We start from the raw sequence: 17555 nt of genomic DNA on the forward strand, positions 1-17555 counted from the left end.
AAGTTTTGCTTCCTTGAATTCAAGGGCCTGAGATAATTTTACCTCTGGAGGCGAACTGCACAGTGAGAAACCCACCAACTGGCCTGAGGATTATACACTGGCACAGCAGGAGGTCAATAGGCCTGCTCTGTCAGGTTGATAACCTGCTTCTGTTGTAATCTGTGCCCTTGCCCCTGGCTCCCTTTCCAGTGGTGCCTCCTTGTGCCAGTACACCCAATGGCTTTCTGATTATTAACTAAATTAAAATATCCTCTGGATGTGGGTGTTGCTGGCAAAGTCAGCATTTACTGCTCCCTGGTTGCCTTAAGAAAGTGGAGGTGAGGCACCTGATTGAGCCGCGGCAGTCCATGTAATGAAGGTACTCCCGCCGTGCTGTTTGCCTGCTGTATTTAAAACTCTGGACTGATGTCATGTTGTAGTGGACATGCCAAATAACCAAGGGAGTTCCAGGGTCTTTTGATGCCGTGCCGATCTCCAAGTCAGGATGGCATGTGTGTGACTTGGAGGGGAACCTGGGGGTGATGGCGTTCCCAGGCTCTTGTTCCTTGTAAGTGATGGAGGTCACAGGTTTGGACGGTGTGACTGAAGAAGCCTTGGTGACTCGCTTCTCCTTCTGCAGTGACAAGAACGCTGTCCCTTTTAATGAAAGGGGCATTGCAAAAAGAACACTCAACGAGATCCTTAGAAGATACCATTGTGCTAATTTAGGTTACTTACTTTTTATTATTTAAACGTGAGTAAGTTCCTGGCCAAGGTAACCTGTGAGTGGCACCTCAGATAGGAGGCGCCATTGCCAGGCATTTCAAAAATAAAAAGATTGCAAATTGAAATAATATTTTAAAAAGAAACAAAATAATCACTGTTGGTATGTGGTTCTAACATACAGGATGATGCATATAGGCATACATTGAAAAGTAACACTCTGCCATTACCATGCCTTAGGATTATAGTTACTTTTTTCACATTGAAGGTTTCAGTACATACAAACATTTAATCCACAGTACATGACCAGGACAATTATCGCCATGACGATAAATTCATAGCCAACAATCCTCATTAAAGTGTATGACACTACGACAAAACAGTTCTACCCTTAACATTGGGTAGGATGTCCCATCTCTTTAGTCAGACAGCAAACTAAACCAGCGATACCATGCTGTCAATTCTGATTTCATTTCCAGTCAAGCCATAGTCCTTCAAACCCAAATCTCACCTAACCCAAGGAGTCCATGCCATATCAAGAAGACCAACAATAATCTCTCGGTCGGAGCAAGTTTCCTTTCAGTTTAAGACTATAAAAGGTCCATCGAACTGGTTGTTCATTGGAGTGTTCCTACGCATGGCGATCTCCATCAGTAATACATCCCATAACATTTATTATTCCCACAACTCTGGAATCAATGGAAACAATCTTCCTCATGTCAGGTTATCTAAGCGGTATTATTTTTGAAGAGGGGAAAGAAAGAGAGAAAGAGAGAGAGAGAGGAAGAGAGAGAGGCATTGGCTTATTCTTTTACCCTCTGATCTTGCATTTAAGTATTCAGTCATCAATCACCTTCATCATTTAAAACACGTTTAAACTTTCTATTCCATCTGGTTACTGAGACAAGATTTTTGATAAAGGAATCGTTATATAAGGAAAAGCTCATTCGATAAGATTGGAAGAGTGTAATTTTTTTTTAAAGGAAATTATAAAAGCAATTTTTGAGAGTTTGCTTCAGTTTACTTTCCAAGTGAGTATCTTTTCTCAAATGCAGTCATTGGAAGACATGGTGATATGTGGGACATTGATAGGTTTTCATTATTTTCACAGCGTAGCGCAAATCCTTGTTCTTCTTGTCCCATTTGTGGATGACAGTGAGGAGAAGTTGGTTGTCCCATTTTCGGCCCATTATTAGGAAGTTGCTGTTTGTGTTGTCCAGCTGGTTACAAGGGCAGCTTGCTCCATTTTTAATGAACAGAACCAGCTTCTTCAGGTCCTTCTTTTTCAATGGTCCCATTTTCAGGACCTTCTTCTTCCTCTGCGAGATGATTTTGCGGTCCCCTTTCTCCCTCTTTATCTCTTTGATCTTCATCTTGAGTGCTGCGAAAATAGAGAAAAACAGGAACAGGAATCATTACCAATCTGTTTTACACCCCCACCCTGCTCTACTCAATTGGGACCAACTGAGATACGCCACCCGGTCTTGTGGCAGCTTTTGTTTTGTAATAAAGGTAACGTATCTCCAATGCCCACTTCTGTTATCTTGAAGACACTTGTTTACCTAGAGTCTTCTCAAGGGCAATTAGGGATGGGCAACAGATACTGGCCTTGCCAGAGATAACCACTCCCATGAAAGAATTTAAAAAATTAAAAGCTTACACGTGCATGGCGCTTGAATATCAGCCATAACTCAGTTATTTTCAGTCTTCAGAAGGTCATAGGTTCATGTGCTACTCCAGACATTTGAGCACAAAATCTAGGCTGGAACTCCAGTGCAAACTGAGGGAATGCTGCACTGTCAGAGGTGCCATCTTTCAGACCAACTCTTGAATCCTTAAGAAACTAGCTGCCCCCTCAGAAGGACATAAAAAAATCCCTTGGTACTATTTGAGGAAAGGTAGGACAGTTAACCCAATGTCGTGGCCAATATTTATGCCTCAATCAGCGTCACTAAAACAGACTGTCTGATTATTATCACTCTGCTGTTTGTGGGAGCTTCCGTGTGAAAATTGGTTGCAGTGCTTTCTGTATTGCAACAGTTACTACCCTTCAAAAGTATGTCATTGGCTGTAAAGCACTTTGGAACATCTTGAGGATGTGAAGAATGCTATAGAAATGCAAGCCATTTTTTTTTCTATTTTTCCCAATGTCCAAGCTCTAGTTTCAGTGAAGAGAAGGCCCATGACATTGATCCCTGGTGTCAAAAGTCTGGGGAATGAGATAACACTGGACAGACTTGAGCTTGGAGGTGCCTCAGAGAGGATCTTGGATAGTTAACAGAATGGAAAAGCCAAATTCCAAATATAACTTTGAATTAAGTTGTAGGAGTGTTGAGCGCGTGTTTGTGTGTTTGAGTGTGTTTGTGTGTTTGAGTGTGTGTTTGAGTGCATGTTTGTGTGCGTTTGTGTGTTTGAGTGTGTGTTTGAGTGCATGTTTGTGTGTTTGAGTGTGTGTTTGAGTGTGTGTTTGTGTGTTTGAGTGTGTGTTTGAGTGCATATTTGTGTGTTTGAGTGTGTGTTTGTGTGTTTGAGTGTGTGTTTGAGTGCATATTTGTGTGTTTGAGTGCATGTTTGTGTGTTTGAGTGTGTGTTTGTGTGTTTGAGTGTGTGTTTGTGTGTTTGAGTGTGTGTTTGAGTGCATGTTTGTGTGTTTGAGTGTGTGTTTGTTTTTGAGTGTGATTTCTCACTGTGGCACACACTCCGCCATTTACCAGTCCTTTTAGATGCAGTTGCAAGATTTTACTGTGTCATATAGAAAGACCTGTAATGCCCTTCATGCCCCCATGATGTCCCAAAGCATTTTACAACCAAAAAAGCACTTGGATGTCTGGAAATGGCTGGAGATGAGTCAGATGTTCTGGGGCTGGACCAGGACTGATGGCTGGAGAAGGACACTCAGACTGAGAGAGGGAAAGCCATGGAGGGGTTGGGATGGAGGATGAGGTGTCCTTCACACTGATCTGCTGAGCTCAGAAGCTTGGCAAGAACTATTCTGATGCAATTACAATGATTTCACTTTGTGTAGAACCATAGAACAGTATAACACAGATGGAGGCTATTCGGCCCATCGAATCTGCTCCGACTCATTCAAGAACAATCCAGTTGATTCCACCCTCCCCCTCCCAGCTCTTTCCCCACAATCCCTGAATATTTTCCCCTTCAAATGTTTATCCAATTTCTTTTTGAAGGCTACTGTTGAATCTGTTACCTTCAGTCTATCAGACAGCATAACTCAGCTGTCATAAGATTTTAAGAAATCAGATCAGGAGTAGGCCATTCGGCCCCTCGAGCCTGCTCCACCATTCAATAAGATCATAGCTGATCTGTTAGTGGCCTCAGCGCCACTTTTGTGCCTGCTCTCCATAATCCTTGACTCCATTCTTGATCAAAAATCTCTCTAACTCAGCCTTGAATATATTCAATGGCCCAGCCTCCACTGCTCTCTGTGGAAGAGAGTTCCAAACACTAAGGAATGACCCTTGAGAGAAGAAATCCTTCCTCATCTCCATTTTAATTGGGAGGCCCCCTTATTTTTAAAACTGTGCCCCCTAGCTCTAGATTGCCCCATGAGAGGAAACTTCCTCCCAGCACCTACCTCATCAAGGCCCCTCAAAATCTTATGTTACAATAAGATCCCCTCTCATTCTTCTAAACTACAATGAGTATAGGTCCTAGCTGCTCAACCTTTCCTTATAAAACAACCCCTTCATCCCAAGGATCAGCCTAGTGAACCTTCTCTGAACTGCTTCCAAGGCAAGTATACCCCTCCTTAGGCAAGGTGGTCAAAACTGTACACTGTACTCTGGGTGTGGTCTCATCAATGCCCTATATATCTGTAGCATCCCAACTGGAATATAAAGCTAGTCTCAGTAATGGTGACAATAAACTATCATAGATTGTTGTAAAAACCCATCTGGTTCGTCAATACGCTTTAGGGAAAGAAATCTGCTGTCCTTACCCGGTCTGGCCTACCTACATGTGACTCCAGACCCACACAGCAATGTGGTTGACTCTTAACTGCCCTCCTAGTAAGCCACAAGGGCAATTAGGGATGGGCAACAGATGCTGGCCTTGCCGCATCCGGTGAAAGAATACATTTTTAAAAAACTGTTGCTGTACTTTGCCAAGCTCATGGACCAATCCAGTGGAAGTCTGGGGTTGCCATTGCCCTCTTAAGGCATAGGGAGGAATCAGCTGGAGGGAGGGGACAGGGGAGGTGTGTCTTTTGCATTACAATGAAGTCGGCTTGAAATGTAGTCACTCTTATAATGTAGGAAGCAGGGCAGCCAATTTGCACACAGAAAGATCCCACAAACGGCAATGATATTGGTTGAGGGATAAATATTAGCCCAGGACACCACAGGGAACTCCCTTGTTGTTTTTCAAAATGTGGCGGTGGGGTCTTTATAGAAGAGCAGCCTGGAAGCATCCTAACTGTACCACAGCATTTACACAACATCCACAGTCAGAGGAATCTACAGCTAAAGGGGCATTTTGCCTTTCTAGCACCAAGCCTCACCTCTCTTGACAAGCTCCCATCTCACAGAAAGCGCAGGCTTTGAAATATGACAGGGACCCCTTGTAAAAATCAACAGCTCATAAACTTTACCATCGAGCTTACCATCGAGACGAGATTTAAGTCCACAGAGTTTACAGGGCTGCACAAATCTCGAGTTTATGACTTTCGCATCTTGGGTCTATAATGTGGAGTTTAAGACCGGGCCTCACCCTTGTTTTCAAATCCATCCATGGTCTGACCTATCTCTGTAACCTCCCCCAGCCCTACAACTCTCCAAGGACTCTGCGTCCCTCCAAATTTGGCCTTCCCAACTTGCTTTTCCCCACTATGGGAGAATCTGGAGGTGATTCTATTTGAGAGAGGAGTGGGGAGTGGGGGGAGGTGGTGGGACACCCAGGACTGGGGGCCAGTGGGGGTGGGGTGGGCGGGGGGGGAGGGGGAGGGGCAGCTCTCGGGGCTGGAGGCAAAGGTCACAATGAAATCCAAAATGAATTTGATCTAACTTACCTCCCATCGCCTGCATGTTCAGGCTTTGGATCCAGGTAGGTATGGCCTAATGGGGGTAGCCACATGGTTTTGGTGTAAATAGAGAAGGTATAACAAGTTTCTGAGACCTTAAGGCTAATGCAGAACAGGCTCCTGATTAAAGTATTAGTGTTAATTGACCATGGTTAAGACTTGAAACTCTCTCAGCTGGATGTAAAAGACCCCCACTATTCGAAGAAGAGCAGGGGAGCTCTCAACATTTACTGTATCCTTTAACCATCAACACCAAAGAGCAGATGATCTGGTTATTTATCACATATGGGAGCTTGTGTACGCAGGTTAGCTGTAGAGTTTCCTACACTAAAACACTGGTGACACATCAACAGTTTTTCATTGACTGTAAAGTGCTTTGGGACATCCTGAGGTTGTGAAAGGTCCTCCTTTCAATGTTTGCATGCAGCAAGCTCCACCTCATAGGACAGCAGTGGCTTCAAGTTAAGACGTTGCCTAAAAACTGAGCCCCTTAGCAATGCAGATCTCCCTCAGTCCTGTACTATGCCCATGCGATGTGCTCCAGTTGCTGGATCCCAGACCTCAACCCTCGGTAGGGAGAGGGATACCAACCATCATTAGACCCTTCAAAACATGCCGCACGCTCCCAACTTCGTCAGCGAGGCAGAGCCATCGGCTGAGATATATGGCATTGAAAACATGAGGTCGATGTCCAAACCTGCTGTGAAGTGGGCGGAGAACTTTACAAGTGATATATGTCAAGATAGGCCGGATTCATAACCAAAACCCCTCAGTCCGGGGTGCGTGCTGTCCCATCTGTCTACATGTTTCAGCTGACGTGCACGGTTAGGGAATCCTACAGGAGTCAGGGGGTGAGAGGTAAAACCCAGCTGGACCAACCAGAGCAGAGCAGGTTCAGGTCGCACCCCCAACTTTAATTCCCCCCCCGATGAAAGCAAAACACTGCGGATGTTCTGATGGAGAGTCGTACGGACTTGAAACATTAACTCTGTTTCTCTCTCCACAGATGCTGCCAGACCTGTTGAGTTTTTTCCAGCACTTCCTCTTTTTGAATAATTCCTCCCGGCTGATTTTAACCCCCCTGACTTTACCCCCTCCAGCCAGATTTTATGCTGCATTGACATCCATTGAGAGTAAAATCCTGGTGGGGAAGGCGGGGTGTTAAACATCATTGCATGGGGATTAAATCAACCCCCAGGACTCTATCACTTAAGTTGATGCTCACAGGATTTTGTTTCATTCTTCATGTGCTTTTTATTAACTTGTGTGGAGAATTCCCCATGCCATGCTGAGGCTCAATTTTAAATCTTGTTTGGCTGAATAAAAGCAATTTCCTCCTTCTCGTTTCTTATCCAGGGACCTCAGCCTCTCCTTCTCCGCTAAATTGCCTACTGATGTGGGGTTGCGTCCGTCCACAAGTAACACTGACCAGATGCGATTGTGGCCAAATTTTCAAAAGAATAAGGGGAAGGGCTTTGCCAGACTGCAAGTTTTAATGAATTAACAGTCCACTGCTTACCATGGACCACTGACATAGAGTGGGAGGAGTATGGAGGCCAGCAAGATAATGAGGAGTGCATGACTTGCACAGCACAGAGCTCTCCAGGTCCTGCCTCCCACTCACCCAGGCCACACCCCAATAGTAAGTCCACTGGTTAATCCAGGCACCTGGGACTGAGTAGCAGGTTGGAATCTAATCAAGAGGTATGGAGATGGAGGGAGGAAGCGGGTGGTTTATATGTATAGAATAACAGATACCCGGGAGTGAGTTACAGACTGGAATCTAATCGAGGGGTTCGGATGATTGGAATGAAAGCAGCCATAGTCCCAGAGGACCATAGGGTGCTCTCTCATTAGAGAGGGACGATTGGTGGTGAGTTTAACCTGATGGTCACCACGCCTCAGCTGAAGGGCGAGGTTGAGAAGGTGGTGTCTGGGTGTCGGCTGGTTCAGTTGGCTGGACAGCTGGTTTGTATTGCAGAGCAACACCAACAGCACAGGTTCAATTCCCATACAGGCTGAGATTATCATAGAATACGTAGAATAATAGATACCCGAGAGTGGGTTACAGACTGGAATCTAATCGAGGAGTTTGGGGTGGTTTATATGTAGAATAACAGATGCCCAGGAGTGAGTTACAGACTGGAATCTAATCGAGCGGTTTGGGGGGGTTTATATATGGAATAACAGATACCCAGGAGTGAGTTACAGACTGGAATCTAATTGAGCGGTTTGGGGGGGTTTATGTATACAATAACAGATACCCGGGAGTGAGTTACAGACTGGAATGAAATCAAAGGGTTTGGGGTGGTTTATATACAGAATAACAGATGCCCAGGAGTGAGTTACAGACTGGAATCTAATCGAGCGGTTTGGGGGGATTTATATATAGAATAACAGATGCCCAGGAGTGAGTTACAGACTGGAATCTAATTGAGCGGTTTGGGGGGGTTTACGTATACATTAACAGATACCCGGAAGTGAATTACAGACTGGAATGAAATCAAAGGGTTTGGGATGGTTTATATACAGAATAACAGATACCTGGGAGTGAGTTACAGACAGGAGTCTAATCAAGGGGTTTGGGGTGGTTTATATATAGAATAACAGATACCCAGGAATGAGTTACAGACAGGAGTCTAATCAAGGGGTTTGGGGTAGTTTATATATAGAATAACAGATACCCAGGAGTGAATTACAGACTGGAGTCTAATCAAGGGGTTTGGGGTGGTTTATATATGGAATAACAGATACCTGGGAGTGAGAGTTACAGACTGGAATCTAATCGAGGGGTTCAGGGTGATTTATATATAGAATAACAGAGACCCGGGAGTGAGTTACAGACTGGAATCTAATCGAAGGGTTCGGGGTGATTTATATATAGAATAACAGATACCCGGGAGTGAGTTACAGACTGGAATCTAATCGAGGGGTTTGGGGGATTTATATATAGAATAACAGATACCCGGGAGTGAGTGACAGACTGGAATCTGATCGAGGGGTTCAGGGTGGTTTATATATAGAATAACAGGCACCCAGGAGTGAGTTACAGACTGGAATCTAATCGAGGGGTTCGAGTGGATTATATATAGAATAACAGATACCCGGGAGTGAATTACAGACTGGAATCTAATCGAGAAGTTCAAGGGGTTTATATATAGAATAACAGGCACCCAGAAGTGAGTTACAGACTGGAATCTAATCAAGGGGTTCGGGGGGTTTATATATAGAATAACAGATACCCGGGAGTGAGTTACAGACTGGAATCTAATCGAGGGGTTCAGGGGGTTTATATATAGAATAACAGATACCCGGGAGTGAGTTACAGACTGGAATCTAATCGAGAGGTTCAAGGGGTTTATATATAGAATAACAGGCACCCAGAAGTGAGTTACAGACTGGAATCTAATCGAGGGGTTCAGTGGGGTTTATATATAGAATAATAGGCACCCAGGAGTGAGTTACAGACTGGAATCTAATCGAGGGGTTCGGATGATTGGAATGAAAGCAGCCATAGTCCCAGAGGACCATAGGGTGCTCTCTCATTAGAGAGGGACGATTGGTGGTGAGTTTAACCTGATGGTCACCACACCTCAACTGAAGGGCAAGGTTGAGAAGGTGGTGTCTGGGTGTCGGCTGGTTCAGTTGGCTGGACAGCTGGTTTGTATTGCAGAGCAACACCAACAGCACAGGTTCAATTCCCAAACAGGCTGAAATTATCATAGATTACATAGAATAATAGATACCCGAGATTGGATAACAGACTGGAATCTAATCGAGGGGTTCAGGGGGTTTATATATAGAATAACAGATACCCGGGAGTGAGTTACAGACTGGAATCTAATCGAGAGGTTCAAGGGGTTTATATATAGAATAACAGGCACCCAGAAGTGAGTTACAGACTGGAATCTAATCGAGGGGTTCAGTGGGGTTTATATATAGAATAATAGGCACCCAGGAGTGAGTTACAGACTGGAATCTAATCGAGGGGTTCGGATGATTGGAATGAAAGCAGCCATAGTCCCAGAGGACCATAGGGTGCTCTCTCATTAGAGAGGGACGATTGGTGGTGAGTTTAACCTGATGGTCACCACACCTCAGCTGAAGGGCAAGGTTGAGAAGGTGGTGTCTGGGTGTCGGCTGGTTCAGTTGGCTGGATAGCTGGTTTGTATTGCAGAGCAACACCAACAGCACAGGTTCAATTCCCAAACAGGCTGAAATTATCATAGATTACATAGAATAATAGATACCCGAGAGTGGGTTACAGACTGGAATCTAATCGAGGCGTTTGGGGTGGTTTATATGTAGAATAACAGATGCCCAGGAGTGAGTTACAGACTGGAATCTAATCGAGCGGTTTGGGGGGGTTTATATATACGATAACAGATACCCTGGAGTGAGTTACAGACTGGAATCTAATTGAGGGGTTTGGGGTGGTTTATATACAGAATAACAGATACCAGGGAGTGAGTTACAGACAGGAGTCTAATCAAGAGGTTTGGGGTGGTTTATATATAGAATAACAGATACCCAGGAGTGAATTACAGACTAGAGACTAATCAAGGGGTTTGGGTGGTTTATATATAGAATAACAGATACCTGGGAGTGAGAGTTACAGTCTGGAATCTAATCAAGGGTTCGGGTGGTTTATATATAGAGTAACAGATACCCGGGAGTGGGTTACAGACTGGAATTGAACTGAAGGGCTTGGGGGGTTTATATATAGAATAACAGATACCAGTGAAGCTTAACGCAAACTGGAGAAACAGCACCTCATCTTCTGACTAGGCACTTTACAGCCTTCCGGGCTGAATATTGAGTTCAACATCTTTAGATCATGAACTCTCCCCTCCATCCCCACCCCCTTTTCGATCCACTTTTTTCCAATAATTTATATAGATTTTTCTTTTCCCACCTATTTCCATTATTTTTAAATGTATTTCCATCTTTACCTTTTAGCCAATTTCGATCCCTTCCCTCCACCCACCCCCACTACCTTGCTCATCCTGCTTTCTACCCTTAATGTCATCTATTAGCACATTTCTTAGATAATATCACCACCATCAACACCTCCTTGTCCTTTTGTCTATGACATTTTTTGGTTATCTCCACCTATCACTGGCCCTCTATCCAGCTCTACCTGTCCCATCCCCCTTAGATCAGCTTATATCTTACCTCTCTTCTATTTTTCCTTAGTTCTGATGAAGAGTCCTACGGACTCGAAACGATAACTGTGTTCCTCTCCGCAGATGCTGTCAGACCTGCTGAGTTTTTCCAGGTATTTTTACTTTTGTTTTCGTTAACAGATACCCGGGAGTGAGTTACAGACTGGAATCTAATTGAGGGGTTCAGGGGGTTTATATATAGAATAACAGATACCCGGGAGTGAGTTACAGACTGGAATCTGATCAAGGGGTTTGGGTGGTTTATATATAGAATAACAGATGCCCAGGAGTGAATTACAGGTTGGAAACTAATCGAGGGGTTTGGGTGGTTTATGTATACAATAACAGATACCCGGGAGTGAGTTACAGACTGGAATCTAATTGAGGGGTTCGGGTGGTTTATATATAGAATAACAGGTACCCGGGAGTGAGTTACAGACTGGAATCTAATCGAGGGGTTCGGGTGGTTTATATATAGAATAACAGATACCTGGGAGTGAGTTACAGACTTGAATCTAATCGAGGGGTTCGAGTGGTTTATTTATAGAATAACAGATACCCCGGAGTGAGTTACAGACTGGAATCTGATCAAGGGGTTTGGGTGGTTCATATATAGAATAACAGATACCTGGGAGTGAATTACAGGTTGGAATCTAATCGAGGGATTTGGGTGGTTTATATATAGAATAACAGATACCCGGGAGTGAGTTACAGACTGGAATCTAATCAAAGGGTTTGGGGTGGTTTATATATAGAATAACAGATACCCAGGAGTGAATTACAGACTGGAGTCTAATCAAGAGGTTTGGGTGGTTTATATATAGAATAACAGATACCTGGGAGTGAGTGTTACAGACTGGAATCTAATCAAGGGGTTTGGGGGGTTTATATATTGAATAACAGATACACGGGAGTGAGTTACAGACTGGAATCTAATTGAGGGGTTCGGGTGGTTTATATGTAGAATAACAGGTACCCGGGAGTGAGTTACAGACTGGAATCTAATCGAGGGGTTCTGGTGCTTTAAATATAGAATAATAGATACCCGGGAGTGAGTTACAGACTGGAATCTAATCGAGGGGTTGAGGGGGTTTATATATAGAATAACAGATATTGGGAGTGAGTTACAGACAGGAGTCTAATCAAGGGTTTTGGGTGGTTTATATATAGAGTAACAGATACTCGGGAGTGGGTTACAGACTGGAATTGAACCGAGGGGCTTGGTTTTTTATATATAGAATAACAGATACCAGTGAAGCTTAACGCAAACTGGAGGAACAGCACCTCATCTACCGACTAGGCACTTTACAGCCTTCCGGGCTGAATATTGAGTTCAACATCTTTAGATCATGAACTCTCTTCTCCATCCCCACCCCCCTTCCGATCCGCTTTTTTTCCAATAATTTATATAGATTTTTCTTTTCCCACCTATTTCCGTTATTTTTAGATGTATTTCCATCTTTACCTTTTAGCCTATTTCGATCCCTTTCCTTCACCCCACCCCCACTACCCTGCTCATCCTGCTTTCTACCCTTAATGTCACCTATTAGCACATTTCTTAGATAATATCACCACCACCAACACCTCCTTGTCCTTTTGTCTATGACATTTTTTGGTTATCTCCACTTAAAACTGGCCCTTTATCCAGCTCTACCTATCCCACCCCCCTTAAACCAGTTTATATTTCACCTCTCTTCTATTTTTCCTTAGTTCTGTTGAAGAGTCATTTGGACTCGAAACGTTAACTGTGTTCCTCTCCGCAGATGCTGCCAGACCTGCTGAGTTTTTCCAGGTATTTTTATTTTTGTTTTCGTTAACAGATACCTGGGAGTGAGTTACAGACTGGAATCTAATCGAGGGGTTCGGGGGGTTTATATATAGAATAACAGCCCAGGAGTGAGTTAATAAACTGGGAGAAAAGCATATATAGAAACAAGTAACAAACTTTTATGAAAATGACTGGGTTTTTTTGTGTGCTTTTATGAGCAGGTTCTGTATTTCAGCAATGTGCACATTGTGATTAGCAACATCAGCAAAGGGTTGAAGAACATTTCACCCTTGAACAAAGAATCTCGAGTAATATGTTTTGCTTGGATGAGATGTTTGAGTGTAATGCCAGTGAATGGGAAACCGTTTGGACGCGTTGGAATTTGACACTAGGATCAGAATTATGCTTGGACCAGCAGTGTGCTTTCCTCGGGGTTAACAATAAGGAATAAATTAAATCCTTTTACAAAAGAAAAATACAAGCCAGTACTGGAGAGAAATGACCTGTGGCCAACCACTTTTACTCAGCCCATTTTAGCAACAATTGCTGGCTGATTAGACTCAGCTGGGATCGCACACTCAGTTTAGAATGATTGAATCATACAGCACAGAACGAGGCTATTCAGCCCGTCATACTTGTGCCGGTGCTTTGAAAGATGCTATCGAATTAGTACCATTACCCGCCCGTACCCCCGCTGCTACCCCTTCCTCACAGCCCCACCAATGTTTTCCTTTTCAAGTGTGTATCCAGTTCTCTTTTAGAAAGTTACTGTTCGATCTGCTCCCACTGCACTTTTGGACAGTGCGTTCCAGATCACAACTAACCACTGCTAAAATTCATTTCCCCCTCAGGTTGTTTTGACAATTACCTTAAAATTTTGTGTTCAGCTTAATCTCAGATCACAATGTGTAGCGGCCAGGGCTTGCTGGAAGGTGGGAGGGTGAGGGGGTATTCTCAGGCTTAATAATAATTATGGTTGCAACACTAAAAGAGAAAGTAGTAATTAAAGTAAGGCTGCCTTATTCAGCCTTGCAAGAGATCAAAGTGATTGTATAACGAACAATATTGGGCTACACACTCTAGGCAGAATGTTGAAGCTTTGTGATGGTATAACAACTTGTCACGATGCTACCGAGGAACATAGGACCAGTAGGAGGCCATTCAGCCCCTTGAGTCTGTTCCACTATTCAAGGTGATCATTGCTGATCTGTGGCTTAACTCCACGTACCCGTCTTTGTTCCAGATCCCTTAATATTTTGGATAACAATAATCCAGCAACATTAGGTTAAAATTAACAATTGTTTTAGCATAACTTGCTATTTGCAGAAGTGAGTTCCAAACATCTACCGTGGCCAGTGCTGTTGTCAGTTCCTCAAAAAGAGGATGATGTTAACTTCCTCCAATGGGAACAGCTTCTCCCTATCTGCTCTTTCCAGCCCTCCCCTCATGTTGTTGAACACCTCAATCAAATCTCCTCTCAACCTTCTCTTCCCTAGGGAGAACAGCCCCAGCATTTCCAATCTATCCACGTAACTGAAATCTCTCATCCCTGGAGCCATTCTTGCAAATCTTTTCCACACTCTCTCCATTACCTTCACACCCTTCCTAAAGTGTGGTGCCCAGAATTGAACACAACACTCCAGTTGAGGCCAAACCAGTTTTAATAAAAGCTCACTATATTACCCTTGATTTTGTACTCTATGCCTCTATTTATAAAACCCAGGATCCTGTATGATCTATCAAGTACTTACACGAGAGATCTCTTCATCACATGAGAGATGATATATTTTGCTAGGAAGGATAGGGAGAGACAATACAAGTTAAATACAATTTTAAAAGGGGTGTAAGAAGAGGGGAGAAGCGGTGATGTTTGTGCACAAAAATCTTTGAAGGTGGCAGAGCAGGTTAACAAAGCAGCTGATAAAGCAAAAGTAAAAGCAAAAAACTGCGGATGCTGGAAATCCAAAACAAAAATAAAAATAAAAATACCTGGAAAAACCCAGCAGGTCTGGCAGCATCTGCGGAGAGGAACACAGTTAATGTTTTGAGTCCGAATGACTCTTCAACAGAATTAAGGAAAAATAGAGAAGAGGTGAAATATAAGCTGGTTTAAGGGGTGGGTGGGTGGGACAAGTAGAGCTGGATAGAGGGCCAGTGATAGGTGGAGATAGCCAAAAGATGTCACAGACAAAAGGACAAAGAGGTGTTGAAGGTGGTGATATTATCTAAGGAATGTGCTAATTAAGGGTAGAAAGCAGGATGAGCAAGGTACAGATAGTCCTAGTGGGGGTGGGTTGGGGTGAAGGGAAGGGATCGAAATAAAAGGTAGAGATAAAACAATAGATGGAAATACATTTAAAAATAATGGAAATAGGTGGGAAATGAAAAATCTACATAAATTATTGGGGAAAAAAAGGGGGGATCGGAAAGGGGGTGGGGATGGAGGAGAGAGTTCATGATCTAAAATTGTTGAACTCAATATTCGGTCTGGAAGCACATGGGATCTGATAAAGCATGTGGTATCCTGGACCTTGTAGAGGCAGAGTACAAAAGCAAGGAAGTTATGTTAAACATCTAGCCCCAGTTGTAGGATTGTGTTCAATTCTGGGCATCGCTCTTTGAGACGGAAGGCTTTGGAGGGGGTATGGAAAACATTTACTGTTCCAGGGATGAGGGATTACAATTATGTGGCGAGACCGGAGAAGCTGGGGTTGTTCTTAGAGCAGAGAAGGCCAAGAGGATATTTGATATAGGTGTTTAAAATCATGAAGGGTTTAAATAGGGCAAATATGGAGGAACTGTTTCCAATGACTGAAGGGTCAATAAACAGAGGGCACAGATTTAAGACAATTGACATAAAAACCAGAGATAGCGTGAGGAAAAAACCTTTTCATGCAATGAGTGGTTAGGATTTGGGATGCACTGTCTGATTGAGTGATGGCTACAGATTCAATAATAAACTTCAAAGGGGAATCTGGTAAAAACTTGAAGGAGAAACTACTTGCAAGAGTATGGAGAAAGAGCAGAAGAATGCAGCTAACTGGATTGCTCTTTGAAAGAGCTGGTGCAGGTTTGATGGGCCAAATGGGCTTCTCCTGTGCTGTACTATTCTGTGATTCTAATATATTCAAACTGATGTGCCAGCACATGCAGGAAATCTCACACCAGACGTTATCACTTGTTAAAGACACAAAAACAGTCTTATAATATTGTATTTTTCACATTCAGCCCCAAAGTGGCAAGTACATTGCTTTCTCCAAAGTTGCCAGACTGTGTTTACTTCACAACATGTAGATTTTGTCGTCTTAAAGGCAGACTGCTCTTCCTAAGCAGAATGACAACTGTGCATCACAAGGTATAGCATTCCAATACCTGAGCTTATCCATAGCTCTGCTGCCCGTATCCTAACTTGCTCCAAGTCCTGTTCACCTGTCACCCCTGTGCTCACTGAACTACATTGGTATACACTGAAATACATTCGGTAATGTCTCCATTTTAAGATTTTCATCCTGTTCGGCTCCAGAACCTGAAGCTGGAGGAGTACCAATGCCTCTCATTTCAGTGGCTCATTTAAAATTCTCATCCTTGTTTTCAATGCTCTCTCCCATCTGTGAAACGTACACCTCACAAGTGCCAGACGACAAGACTCTCCACTATGTGAAAATCTGTTCAGCAACTCTTGATATTCAATAAAGATACCATTGTCAAATCCCCCACTATCAGCATCCTGGAAATCACCATTAACCAGAAACCGGACTGGACCAGCCATATAAATGCTGTGGTTACAAGAGCGGGTCAGAAGCTAGGAATCCTGCAGCGAGTAACTCACCTCCTGACTCCCCAAAGCCTGTCCACCATCTACAACGCACAAGTCAGGAGTGTGACGGAATACTCCCCACTTGTCTGGATGAGTGCTGCTCCAAAAATGCTCAACACCATCCAAGACAAAGCAACTCACTTGATTAACACCCCATCCACCACCCTAAACATTCACTCCCTCCACCACCGACGCACAGTGGCAGCAGCATGGACCATTTACAAGATGCACAGCAGCAACTCACCAAGGCTTCTTTGATAACATCTCTACCGCCTAGAAGGACAAGGGCAGCAGATGCATGGAACACCACCACCTGCAAGTTCCCCTCCGGGTCTCAAACAATCCTGATTGGAAGTGTATCGCCGATCCCTTATCATCCCTCAAAATCCTGGAACTCCCTTCCTAACAGCACTGTTGGTGTACCTTCACTGCACGGACTGCAGATTCATCATTACCTTCTCAGGGGCAATTAGGGATGGACAATAAATGCAGGCCTTGCCAGTGAAACCACATCCCATGAATGAATACATTTTTAAAAACTGACAAAAGCAACTTCCTCCAGCCCCTCCCCCCAATCCACAGTAAATTCACAGGATTCCTTGCGAATCCCCACTTTCCAAAGCAGCAGCATTGGTGGCCAGGCCTTCAGCTGCCCTATCCCAAAGCTTGAGACTTCCCTCCCTAAATCTCTCCACCTCTCTCCCACTCTCTCCTCCTTTAGATGCTCTTCACTGAACAAGCTTTTGGCCAACTGCCCTAAAATCTCCTAAAGTGTCTTAGTGTCAAATTTTGCTTGATAATGCTCCTGTAAAATGCCTTGAGGCATTTCCCGATATTTATGTTGCTATATAAAAGCAATTGTTTGTTGTTCTTAAAAGCAACGCACCGCTATCTCTCCATAGACAATGGTCCCATCAGTATGTAGAAAAAGTTGTGTTCATTGGACTCTAGACATAGTCATCAGCTGATGATAGGATCCAGTTTGACTGTAATGCTCGCTATAGGTCAAATATCCTTCTGGTATTATAAAGACCCATGCGATGAATGCTCACTTGGAGAAGGAAG

The 17555-nt window shown here is 43.7% G+C and overlaps 1 protein-coding gene across 1 annotated transcript in view; it reads right to left on the reverse strand.

Annotated features, from left to right (window-relative positions):
• Nucleotides 1-767: 767 nt before the first annotated feature.
• Nucleotides 768-17555, reverse strand: part of sfrp5 (secreted frizzled-related protein 5) — a 91731-nt gene continuing 74943 nt past the window's right edge. Inside the window, exon 3 of the mRNA XM_041209927.1 lies at nt 768-2083. Within this exon, the coding sequence (XP_041065861.1) occupies nt 1758-2083 (326 nt within the window). The 3' untranslated portion in view covers nt 768-1757. The remainder of the gene's footprint in view (nt 2084-17555) is intronic.

The sequence above is a fragment of the Carcharodon carcharias genome, chromosome 17 (assembly GCF_017639515.1).
Source record: "Carcharodon carcharias isolate sCarCar2 chromosome 17, sCarCar2.pri, whole genome shotgun sequence".
NCBI classification, from domain to species: Eukaryota; Metazoa; Chordata; class Chondrichthyes; order Lamniformes; family Lamnidae; genus Carcharodon; species Carcharodon carcharias.